At 36.7% G+C, this 12,891-nt stretch overlaps 1 protein-coding gene across 1 annotated transcript in view; it reads right to left on the reverse strand.

Moving 5' to 3' along the window:
• LOC123801533 (uncharacterized) overlaps nt 1-12,891 on the reverse strand; it is a 219,874-nt gene that overhangs the window by 189,236 nt on the left and 17,747 nt on the right. Inside the window, exons 3-4 of the mRNA XM_087857899.1 lie at nt 4,419-4,682; nt 556-766 (exon numbers count right to left, since the gene is read on the reverse strand). Of these exons, the coding sequence (XP_087714025.1) occupies nt 556-766; nt 4,419-4,682 (475 nt within the window). The remainder of the gene's footprint in view (nt 1-555; nt 767-4,418; nt 4,683-12,891) is intronic.

Genomic DNA, 12,891 nt, shown 5'->3' on the forward strand with positions numbered 1-12,891 from the left:
TGAGTCATTTGGTAAAGGAAATAATTATCTTGCAAAAAATAATAGCCACCTCTAATAGATCACTTCTGCAGGCTGAAACTTCTCTACATTAAATAGTACAAAGAATGTTATTTGCTTATTTAGTGCTTGATTAAGATAGTTTTTGAAGACTGAGGTTTATAAAAGAAACTATATTATTTGGGAACTTCTTTCTGAGACTATTTTCTCTTTCCTGGCCATGTGTTGATTATCACTCTTGTGAGTGAGCAAGAAGGCTTGGTTCAAGAACTAAGAACCAAAAAAAGTCAACTTGTCCCCCCCAAAAAATAAAAAATATTTTTAGAGCCATAACTCCATGGAGGAAGACTTGTGTCTCAATGAAGTAATTTTGTATTTAATTGTAATTACTTAATAATTATGCCAAATGGAAACAGATATTCTTGTCAATGATTACATTCTCTTTAAGCAGCATGGCATCGAAAGAAATACATTAATAATTTAAACGTCTTTCTCAGTTTTCTGTAATATAACACAACTGGAAGTATCAGTAAAAGAAGTTGAAAACAGTCTACTAACCCTGAGAAGAGCGTGGGGAGGGTTTAGCTTTATCACCCAGCGATGCACAAATGTTTTCCTCTGTTTGTTTCTCTGAAAAGCCAGGCGTATTCTCTACGCCGGATTCTGCTTTCTGTACTTCAGCCATTAAAGAAACTGGAAATTCAGGGGGAAGCGGAGTTTGTCTTTCATAGGTTTGTCGATCATCCAAATGCAAAGGAAGTTTAATAACCTATTAAGAGAGAAATCTCTTATCTAAACTGTTGAAAACATTACACACACAGCTAATTTCACCCTAGAACAATGATACAATTTGCAAACTCTAAAAGGTCAATGATAAATTTAATTTTCCAAACCTTATATCTGCTTTTGTTTGGCTGCCTTACAAAGCATGCATTTTTTTGTATTAGCAGATTTACATAATTGCTTCAGATATTACCATTGCTCTATATAGTTCTTAGTTTTTTCTTTGTCTTGCCTTATAATTTTCTTTAATTTCTTCTCACAAGTAACACTGTCTGATACTCACACTGGGATCAAGTTAGCAAATGTTCATTCAGTATTCACTATCCCCAAGAAACAATATTTTTAGTTCAAATATGAATGACAAGATTGTGGAATCTAGTGGCGAACATATGGGTGTTCACTGTGCCATTTTTTTTTCAACTATTCTCTATGTTTACAATTTTAATAATAGAGTGCTTGGTGGGAATAATCAATGACATAGGAAATGAAATATTTAGAAAAGTGAGGGAGTTTGGGAAAAAGTTAAAGACTATCCTGCTTGCCTAGTTGCTCCCCTTGAATTATTTCACACACCCTGTGGGGGCTGAATCAGACCTGTTCTCCTGTCTCCGCTCAGGGTGTGAGCCTGAGTTCTATCCCTAATCACAAAGTGGTAGAGCATGTGAGGTCACGGTTAAGCCACATGCCCTGGCACTTTCCTTCCACTAACAGAATGGGAGGGAAATGATCATAATTTATCTGACTTACTTCCTTTCATCTCTTCTAAGGCTGCATTACAGAAACCACTTTTCGGTTCTATCTGGTTTGCTCATCTTGTCTCTTCCCTGTTCCAAGTTATTATTTTTTTCCTGAGTAACTCCAAAAAGAGTACTCAAAAATTACATTGACTTGTTCAAAAATTGCATTTGAGAAAACTCTTATTGGAAAAATCCTAATATTTTAGAATTTCACATAAGAGGAAAATCAGGTTTCAAGATAAGAAATTTTCATTTTTATCCTCATGAAAGAGAAGCAAATACATTCCTACTTATTCTGCCTTATGATCAGAAAATTGTATCTTGACTAATGGCACTATTCTCATTAATAAGACTCACCCTGCCCCCCACCCATGAAATATACAGAGAAAGAAGATTTGTTATTAAATAATAAAATTAGAGAATTACAACCATCTGTAATGAATAATGGCCATGGGCTCTACAAATAAATCATAATTTTACTTTTCACCAATTTTTTCTTTTCACCATTTTTTTAAAGGGAGTCAGAAAAAAAAAGGAAAATTTTAGTAATGGGTCTAAATCGGGTAGATTTTAGTGAAATCAAGCTTTCTAATGTTGTTTATCAAATAACTGTTTCTTGACCTTATAAATTTTAAACATCACTTCTTGATTTATCTCAAATATAAAGTGCATGTATCTTTAAACCAATACCGGTACTATCCAGATGACATTTTATGAAATAAAATTGATGCTGACTTTCCTTGCTATAATTTACAGACAACTGAATTTTAGGTAACAATTAGTAAAAATTATAGATATCTTTCACATTAGCTAGTAAACCGATATCAAAACTGATTTTCTTTTACAACTCTACTTTTATTTTTATTCCATTTTGACTTCGTGGTACAGTATTCAAGTTACTAATTTGTTCAATAGTTATCTACAGTTTTCTTCAAAATTTGGGTGATTTTTTCAGTAACTCCTTTGAATTCATTTTCAAATGTATTTATATCAGTGTTTCTAAACCTTAGAAACTTTTAAAAACTTCCGATCCTGACACCCCCACCTCAAAACAACGGAATCAAAATCTCTGGGAACAAGACCTAAGCATGGTATTTTTAAAGCTGCTTACATGACTCCAATATATAGTCAGATTTGACTCAGAATGGCACTATTTTCAGAATCAGCAGAAAGGCACGTATTTGGATTTAGATTTAGATTTATTTTCTTTTTTTTTTTTTTTTTTTTTTTTTAAAGATTTTATTTATTTATTTGACAGAGATAGAGATAGCCAGCGAGAGAGGGAACACAAGCAAGGGGAGTGGGAGAGGAAGAAGCAGGCTCATAGCAGAGGAGCCTGATGTGGGGCTCGATCCCATAATGCCGGGATCACGCCCTGAGCCGAAGGCAGACGCTTAACCGCTGTGCCACCCAGGCGCCCCCCAGATTTATTTTCTTAACAGCACCCTATAACATCTCAAAAAGTTATTTCAGCAAAACATTATAAAGGAATTAGCTAAAAGGGGGAAAAATGCCAGCTGATTCGATTTAAAACAAATAAGAAATAGTAAGACCATCACAGAAGAAGGATATATAGCTGCTGATTTTTAAGCCAAAATTGCATGTGTTTGGATATCTGGAAATGTCCATATTTAATAGTTCTGTTACTTAGGTAAATAGATGATGGTGATAGGTAGATGGCAGATATATAAATAGATAGATGCACACATATACACATACATTAGATTAGATTGATTGATTGAGAGCTGCCTAGCCAGATAGCTAGATAGACAGACAGATGGACAGACAGATTGGGAAAAGTCAAACATGTAGGTAAGTAAGAAAAAAAAAACATAGCATTTTATGATACAGGCACTGTGGAAAGACATCATAATCAGGTAGGACAAATTTGGACATACAGGACACATGGAGACTAAAATTGTGTTGGAATGCTTTATACTTTAGTACGTTGTCATTTTTTTTTTTAGATCCTCCATGGTATTTGTTTAGAATGAATTTATGCAATGACATTTCTGCTAAAAGACTTGATTAGAAAATACATTTCTAGGGGCGCCTGGGTGGCACAGCGGTTAAGCGTCTGCCTTCGGCTCAGGGCGTGATCCCGGCATTCTGGGATCAAGCCCCACATCAGGCTCCTCCGCTATGAGCCTGCTTCTTCCTCTCCCAACTCCCCCTGCTTGCGTTCCCTCTCTCGCTGGCTGTCTCTATCTCTGTCAAATAAATAAATAAAATCTTTAAAAAAAAAGAAAATACATTTCCAAATATATACAAATAAATAGTATATGCCCAAAGGTGTTTTGGACTGTTTTTCGTTTTTAATTTTTGAGGTAAATAAGACAAGCATGCTTTGAAGTGATATGTATGGAGGGCAAAGGGAGCTTTGTAATGACCATTATCCTGTGAAATGTGGGTTATTATCTTTTTTATGAACACATGTCTGTCTCATCAAATAAATGGCAAACATCCAGAAGGCACAGACTATATCTAATCTCTTTTGTATCCTTAGAATGAGCAATGCCCAACACACAGTAGTAGCTCAGTTAGTTCTTCTGATAAGGAAACATCATAGCCTTATACCCAAGTTGGTGAGACAGATCAGCTCCGGCAGCAGCAAATTGTAAACTGAGAATCAAAGGATTTGAGTGACTTTTCTGGGCCACTCATGACTTAGCAGTTTGGATACAATTTTCCTGAAGATTTCTGCCAATTCTAGAATTGTATTCCTTCTTTGCAGATATCGATTTAATCAGCATCGAAAAAGCATTAGGATGTGATTGCTTTTACAGGTTTATGATACTTTTTGAAATTTTCAATAGCACAAAAAGTAAGGTAAAGGCTCAAAATGAGCAGTTTTAGAAAAATTTTAAGTTCTTTTTCCACTTACACAATCATATTACAAACCTGAAAGTACAGATTGCACAGCCAGTGGTCCAAGTCCAAGCAAATCAAATCTTCCATTTTCCTGAAGTTGTCAAGGGTCTGGTCATAATGTCCTCGGAGAAGGGGACACTTGAATTTTCCCTCCACTACATCAAAGTTGTTATCGCACAAAGGGAAGGCTGCCCAGCCCACAACCTGGTCAAAACAAGCATATTTCCCACGAAGGAGACAGAGTTCAAACAGGAAAGCCATGCCAGGTTTCACATCTTTCTTAGGAGGGAGTACCTAGGAAAAGATATCAAGACAAGGGAAGATTAGGGTGCTTGCACGTGGAAACATGTTATATTCAATGATGTCTGTATATGATTCAGGATTAAGTAAAGAATGGGCTTTACTTCTATGGTTTGCCCTTAAAATTTTACCTTTGTCAATAATGCTGCAATAAATATAGGGGGTGCATATATCCTTCCAAATTAATGTTTCCATTTTCTTTGGGTAAATACACATTAACAGAATGATTAGATCACATGGTATTTTTTTTTTTTTTGAGGAAACTTTATACTGGTTTCCACAGAAGCATTATTTGTAATAGCCAAGATATGGAAGCAACCTAAGAGCCCCCTGAGAGATAAGGAAGATGTGGTGTGTGTGTGTGGTGTGTGTGTGTATATATATATATATAATGGAATATTATACAGGCATAAAAAAGGATGGGATCATGTCATCTGCAACAACATGAATGGATCTAGAGAGTAAGTCAGTCTGAGAAAGACAAATACTACATGAGTTCACGTATGTGGAATCTAAAACAAACAACAACAAAAACAAACAAAAACCAAATGAATAAACAAACAAAAAGCAGAATCAGACCAGTAAGTGCAGAGAATGAAGTGATGGTTGTCAGAGGGGAAGGGGATGGGAGGATGAGCAAAATGGGTGAAGGGGAGTGGGAGATACAGACTTCCAGTTATGGGCTGAGTAAGTCACGGGAATAAAAGGCACAGCATAAGGAATATAGACAATGGTATTGTAATAGGGTTGTATGGTGACAGATGGGAGATACACCTGTGGTGAGCACAGTACAATGTTTAAAGTTGTCAGTTCACTATGTTACACACCTGAAACTGATGGAACATTGTTTGTCAACTACACTCAAACAAACAAACAAAAAGTTTAAAGAAAAATTCACTATTGGATCCATTTACATGAAAAACATTTCCAGCCCAAAGTAACTGAACAAACATGCCACCATGAAAATGTGACCCACGCAACAAGACAAATTTGACCCTGCCACTTCAAGATTCTGCCTTTTATGAGCTTTGGGGATCAAACTTGTAATCTGTTACCTAACACCGTACTCTGTACTTTCAGTCCTATTTTACTGGAGCTGGCACTTCTATTATATAACTGTTTCTATCAATTGTCACAATCATTGTTTTATTTGCCTGTCACTCACCTTGTAGTGCTTACATACCCAGCACAAGAGCTTTGCATGGACGAGATGCTTTTTCAAAAAATTGAACAAACTATAACACTCCAGAGAAACTAATCCTAGGCATAATTGGTAATTGGTTGCTTGAATTACTATTACAAGCTCTACTTCTTTAAGGAAAAAGAGTGTCCCATTCAATTTTGTGACTATCCTATTTATTTCCATTGACATTATAATGTACGTTGCTGTATAAGCAATTTGTCAGTGTTTGATAAATAGTGTTAGGCATAAAAATGGAGGAAATGATCAGATTGACCAAACCATTCTTCAGGTCCCCAGGTGTAGAGATGGAGCTTGTGCTTTGGTCTTTTAATAAAGAACTTTAGGGGGCACTGGGTGGCTCAGTCAGTTAAACATCTACCTTTGGCTCAGGTCATGATCTCAGGGTCCTGGGATCGAGTCCCGATCAGGCTCCCTGCTCAGTGGGGAGTCTACTTCTCTCCTCTCCCACTGCCCCTTCCCCTGCTCTCTCTCTCTCTCAAATGAATAAATAAAATCCTCAAAAAAATGAATTTCAGGAAAGTGCAAGACATGAATAATCTTTTTTATCTTAATAAATAGAGTATAGGCTGGGGTTTCATTTTCAAATTCTAAGTGAATAATTATGAATGGGCAAAGATAGGGACTTGCTTAAGACTATTTTATAGTAATATATTTAGCCAAAAGTGTGTAGGCATATTTTATATGATTTATGTAAATATTCTAAGACTTAGTTTATGTTTAAAATGAAACAGAAGCATCTGTTGAAAAATACCATAACCCCGTGGCAGCTGCTATGAAACCATGAACAGGATCAGGTTTCATTTAAACCAGATTTACCATTTTCTACAACAGCCCATGGGAAAGCTAAAAACATTAGACACAAATTACTGACAAAAGAGATTCTTAATCAAGCCATACTTTTCATTTGGCTATTTGGCTGTGAGTAACCTTTGTGATAAGAAAATAAAAGCTAAATGAGAAAGAGGAAAAGGAAAAATGGAGTCAGAAACCTGTTTCAGATCATCATTTAAAAATAAAGTTGAATTGATGTCGTTACAATAATTTTATCTATTCTCATCCCTGTCTTTAGAAGTGCTTCTCTCATACTACCCAGGTCTGATTCAGCAATACGTTCAAAGTACATAAAGTAAGAATTTGAGCAGTGCTGACCCAATTCTATCATTAAATTTCTGTGGTCTCGGGCTAGTCACTTCTTTTTTTGTATCAAGGCTTTAATGCATTCGAGTCTCCTCATGGATAAAAGACCAGGAGGGGTACCTGGGTGGCACAGATGGTTAAGCGTCGACTCTTCATTTTGTCTCAGCTCATGATCTCAGGGTGGTAAGATCTTGCCCTGCATTGGGTTCCCCGCTCAGCCTGGAGTCTGCTTGAGATTCTCTCTCCCTCTCCCCATTCCCCTCCTGCTTATGCTCTCTCTCTCTAGAATAAGTAAATGAAATTTTAAAAAATAACACAAATAAAAAACCAGGATATAATCATCTTCTTCACAGAATTGATACCACTATCAGGCCAATAAATATAAAAATGGTCTTAAAAACATAAAATGCACATAACTATTATTTATTATTATTATTATTATTAAGACTTTATCTCAACTGCTTCTTTTTTTTAATATTTTATTTATATATATGAGAGGGAGAGAGAGAGTGAGAAAGAGAGAGCAAGCTCACACAAGCAGGGGGAGGGAGAAGAAGACCCTGCTGATCAGGGAGCCCAATGTGGGGCTCGATCCCAGGATCCCAGGATCATGACCTGAGCCAAAGGCAGACGCTTAACCACCCAGGTGCCCCATACCTCAACTATTTCTAAGATGAGTTAGATTACTGTTTATTTAATAAAGAAGAAAAGAGTATTTCAAGGTTAAAGTTCATCTGTAAACATGTAAAACACCAGTATCATTTTGTGTATGAGGAACAACAGTTGGAGGCTTCCAGACATAACCTATTACCACCAGGCAGCACGCATCCACTGTCACCATGTAAATAAGAAGCCAGTCCTCATGCACAAAAGGAAACTCCACTGCAACCTATTTTACAAGATAGAAGAGTCACATGCAACTACCTTGACAGCCACAAAGAAATCAGTATGTGAACACAACAAAATCCAGTCGCTGATATTGATTGAAAAGGAGGATAAGAGCTATATGTTACCAAATAAAGGAATTTATTTTATCTGACAATAGTTGTCTTATTTATTCTTTTAGTGTCTTTCCCTCACCGTGTATCATAGGAGAGATCTGTTGCTCTGTAATGCGTGGCTGGGGACTCATTCTTTTCCTTTTTGGCAACAAAGGATCACTAAGTTTCATTGTGTCTCTCAAAGGATCCTTTCCACAAACCCGAATACTTCCACAGCTGTCTTATGATGTGATATTTCCACGAGCATTTTTCAATAGCTTTGTAATCGAATGCTATATAATGAGGGAAATAAATGTATTGGTCTCTGCCAACCGCCCATGCCATCTCATCATGAGAGTACGCGTGGTTGGTGGGGAGGGGGCGCCAAAATATCTTTTATTTTCTGAGTACCAAGAAGAGCATACTTTTTGAAAGAGGAGACACTATAGAACTGAAGTTCGCTGTGTGACATTAGGGTGATGCGTTTCATCTTCCATAGCACAGAAGGTGCATGTGAAAGGAGAGTAATGAACAAGCAAAATCCAAGAAATAAACAAGAATTTTGAAGGCCAAAGTTGCATGGAAAATTGGAAGAGAAGTAAAATTCTTTCCACTTGGATACCAAATATTTTGAAAGTGAAGCAAACCAGAGAGGATTAGGATAGTCTTACAAAATGATGAAAATGCATATTGATAAACTATTCTTCAATTTTCTGGACTTTCTGGAATTTTGAAAAGGACTATTATTTTTATAATCAGAAAAAAATTAACAAAGTGATTTCAAAACCAGAAGACCTTGAAGGTGCCTGGGCAACTCGGTGAGTTAAGCATCTGCTTTCGGCTCAGGTCATGATCCCAGGGTCTTGGGATCAAGCCCCATATCATCGGGCTCTCTGTTCAGTTGGGAGCCTACTTCTCCCCCTCCTTCCGATGCTCTGCCTGCTTGTGCTCTCTCCCTCTCTCATTCTCTCTCTCAAATGAATAAATATAAACTTAAAAAATTAAATTAAAATTTAAAACCCAGAAGACCTTCAAAGTTCTGCTTCTGCGTATGAGGGGGATGATCATAAATGACCATAATTCCCATTATAATAAAAAAAACAATTAAATTACACAATTGTGTACATTATTGAACCCACAGGGGAACTGAGGACACAAAGAAACAGGGGAAACTAAACCTCGGAGAGGAACAAGCCTTCCATATATGAACTAGCTTTAATCTCAGGGAACAGGTGAGGGAGCAGACCTGCCACTGGGTGAGAATCTTTACAGCTAAAGGAGAAGCTGACCAAATGTTTAACAGCCTAGGACCAACATGGGATATTGAATATATAGGAGTCTCAGATACACAGCAAGTCCTCACTATCTACCAATTCTCAACCTTAGGACTTGTATCCAGTGCTCAGCAGCATGTGAGTAATTGGGTCCAGGGCGAGAGTCAAAGAGAGTTCTCCAGTGGCACAGAAATCCTGAGGCAGGGCTGGGGAGCACAGCAGAATCCCACAGTTACATGGTGCTTGGACACCAAGCCAGATTGGAAGGGAGAATCTTTTACACCTCAACACTTTCAAAAACCAGTGATGAATTAATTAACTAAAGCTATAACTTAACCCCAACTTAGCTTAATCTAACCAGAGAGATCTTTCCCTCACCCTAGTTGCCTGACAGAGATAGCTTTTTAGTGGGGGATAAATATTTTCTACTACAGTCTTTACAATTCCTTTATATACTGCAAATATACAGTATACAAAATATACAATGCAAAACTGTGAGACATCCACAGAATCAGGAACATGTGATGTCTAGACAAAAGATTACAGCCGATGAAAACTAACCCAGAACAGACCCAGATGTTAGAATTAACAAGGACATTAAACAATCACAATTAGGATAAAGAAATAGAGGAAAAGATAGAAATAACCAGTGAAAGGGAGGAAACTCCAGGAGAGAAATTGCAAAAAGTTGAGAACAACAACAACAAAAATCATAAAATACTTGAAATGAAAAGTTTATTGAGTGGACTTCACAATAGAAACGGACAAAGCTGGAAAGGTTAGATGAACTCGAAGAGAGGTCAATAAAAATATCCTACCTGAAGCACAAAGATAAAATAAATGAAAACAGAAAAAAGAAAAAACCAGATCAGAGCATGTGAGACCTGTAGGACAATAGTGAACACACATAATTGGAGTCCTGAAGGAAAAAGGGAAAGGCAATTGTGCAGAGAAAAAAATTTGAAGAAATGATGGCTGAGAATGTTCCAAAACTGATGAAAGACATCAACCCACAAAACCAAAGAAGCTCAGAAAATCTTGAGAAGATGGAATAAAAAAGCAAATAACACAGGCTTATCATAGTCCAACTGCTAAATCTCAAAAATAAAAAATCTTAAAAATATAGAGCCATCTATAATATGTAACAGAAAATTTTATTATTGGCTGCCAAAGGGTCATACTTGGTCAAGTATCCATATTTCCTTATTGTGAAGTCCTGAATATAATATAAAAATATTTATATCATGGGAAATTCTTTCTTTCTTTCTTTCTTTCTTTCTTTCTTTCTTTCTTTCTTTCTTTCTTTCTTTCTTTTTTCTTTCTTTCTTTCTTTCTTTCTTTCTTTCTTTCTTTCTTTCTTTCTTTCTTTCTTTCTTTCTCTTTATCTTTATCTCTCTCTCTCTCTTTTTTTTTTTTTTTTTTTTTTGTTGTTGTTGTTCTGTATTCTGGTCATATGTAAAGTTACTTTTGTCTCTGGCACTGAACAAAAGGTTTCCGGAAACTTTGGTTAGGAATAAGCTCCACTTTTTGCTTCTTGGTAGGTTGTTTCTTGTCTAACTGACATCTGATTATCACCTTATGTTTACCATTTAATTTGTAATTCCTTAGCCTCACATTAAAGCCCTAATGCAGCCTCACCACAATCTAACTTCCTAGTATTATTACTTACTACACATACATATATTAAAATATATAATACATACACATACGTATTAAGTATTGTCAAAATAATTTTCTCAAATGTCACACACACACACAGAGTCTGTTATTTTTCTCACAAGAGCCTCTTTATCAGGAAATCCTTCTTCCTGTCTCAAGTTCTGCTCATTATAACCAAAGAACCTTGGGGTCTTCCGTTTGAACAATACTTTTGAGGTAATAATTTCTAATCTACAGGTGCTCAAGCAGAAGTACAGGCAGGTGGGGCCCAGATATGGGCTAGGAGACTTACATGGTTTCATAACAATTACTAAGATCTTCTAAGAATTTTAAAGCACTTAAACATAAAGCAAATAATTATAAGAAGAAGAAAAGAGTTGTAAATGACCTCAGAATAGGGCATTTTTAGAAATTTGTTGAGGAATACAGATTATCTAATAAAAATACTGGTGATATATCCAACACAAAAATTGAGAAAATGTGTTATATTCAATCCCTTGCCCAGTTAGAAATCTATTCTATAATACGCAAGACAGTTGTTCATTCTCTACCTGAACCCTACGTTGATGGGAAGGTTTGCCAATTCATAAGGTAAATTAATCCAAGTGGGAACAGTTCTAATTGTTAGGAAGCTCCCCAGTCACTCCTGAGAAACCATGATGTCATTAATGTCGTTCGTTAAATATTTTTAGCTCTTCACCTTCTAAGCATACAGTAGGATTGCACTTCCAAGCTCCTTGGTGGTTGGGTGGGCCCTTTGACTAGTTTTGGCCAATGATCTTTAAGAGAACATAACACGTATCACTTCTAGGCTGGAGCATTTATTCTTGGTTCTAGACCTTCAAGAGTTCTCTTTTTCTGTCCTTTGTCACAGTGACAAATGACATTCCAGATGGTGATCTTTCAACCAGTCTTTGACTCAGAATGAAAATGGGTAAAACAAACCCCCTCGCTTTCCTGAAGTGAGCATGGAGCTCAAGTGAAAATAAGCTTCTACTGTAGTAAGCCACTGAGATATCATGAGGGGTTTTTGTTACCATAGAATAACCAAGCTAATGTTAGACTGCTTCACTGGCCCTGCTTTGTATTTACTCCAGTCCAGTCTTAACTGTTCTTGATAGACGATTATTGTGCCAAAATAGCCTCAGAGTCACAGATCTATGTCATTGGAGATAAAGTCAAGTGCGTGGTGGTTTTTGTCAGGTTCATGACAAAGCCGATAGTAGAGGAACATGCAAATACTCATATAATCTGCACTTCCATAGATAAAACAGAATACTCCATAATGCTTAAATTGTTCCAGGTAAGTCTACCATGCTGCTGCCTACACATGGCTGAGGTTCCAATTCTAAATGCATCTTAAGTGATTCTCTTGACTTTACATATAGATTACTTCAATCCTCATTGTTCATTCCCATCCTGTTTAATTGCTTCCCTGCTTTAAAAGAGAAGCTATATATCCTAGTGGTTAAAAAGCATGGGCTTTGGCATCAGACAAACATGAGGTCAAATCCCAATTTACCACTTAAGTAGGTAACCTACCATCTCTGGATCTTAGTTCTACCATTTATTAAATGTTGGTGGTAGTCATTGGGGGATGGAGGAGAGAGGAAGACAGTGGTGACAAAGGAAAGGTGGCAGGTACACAGAATGGGTAATAAACTAAACCGTGTCTTCCAGGACTAACATTCTAAGGAATAAGGGGAGTCCAGGAAGTAAATAAATACACTTAATTTGCAGGAGAAATCACCAAACGTTCTTTCCGCGGCAGACAACTGCGGACAGATGAGTGGGAATTGATGCCACAGCACAGGGTAATCTAGGTTATCCAGGGAGAGTTTTATAGTACCAGTATTTTCCTCTCCATTCCCTCAGCCAAGATAAATAAATAGGCAAATTAGCTCTAATCCCCAGTCTTTCTGCTGTGGGATAAAAGAAAGTAATTATTC

This window comes from Ursus americanus, chromosome 32 (assembly GCF_024610735.1).
Source record: "Ursus americanus isolate L20-20 chromosome 32, mUrsAme1.1.p, whole genome shotgun sequence".
In the NCBI taxonomy this organism is placed as follows: Eukaryota; Metazoa; Chordata; class Mammalia; order Carnivora; family Ursidae; genus Ursus; species Ursus americanus.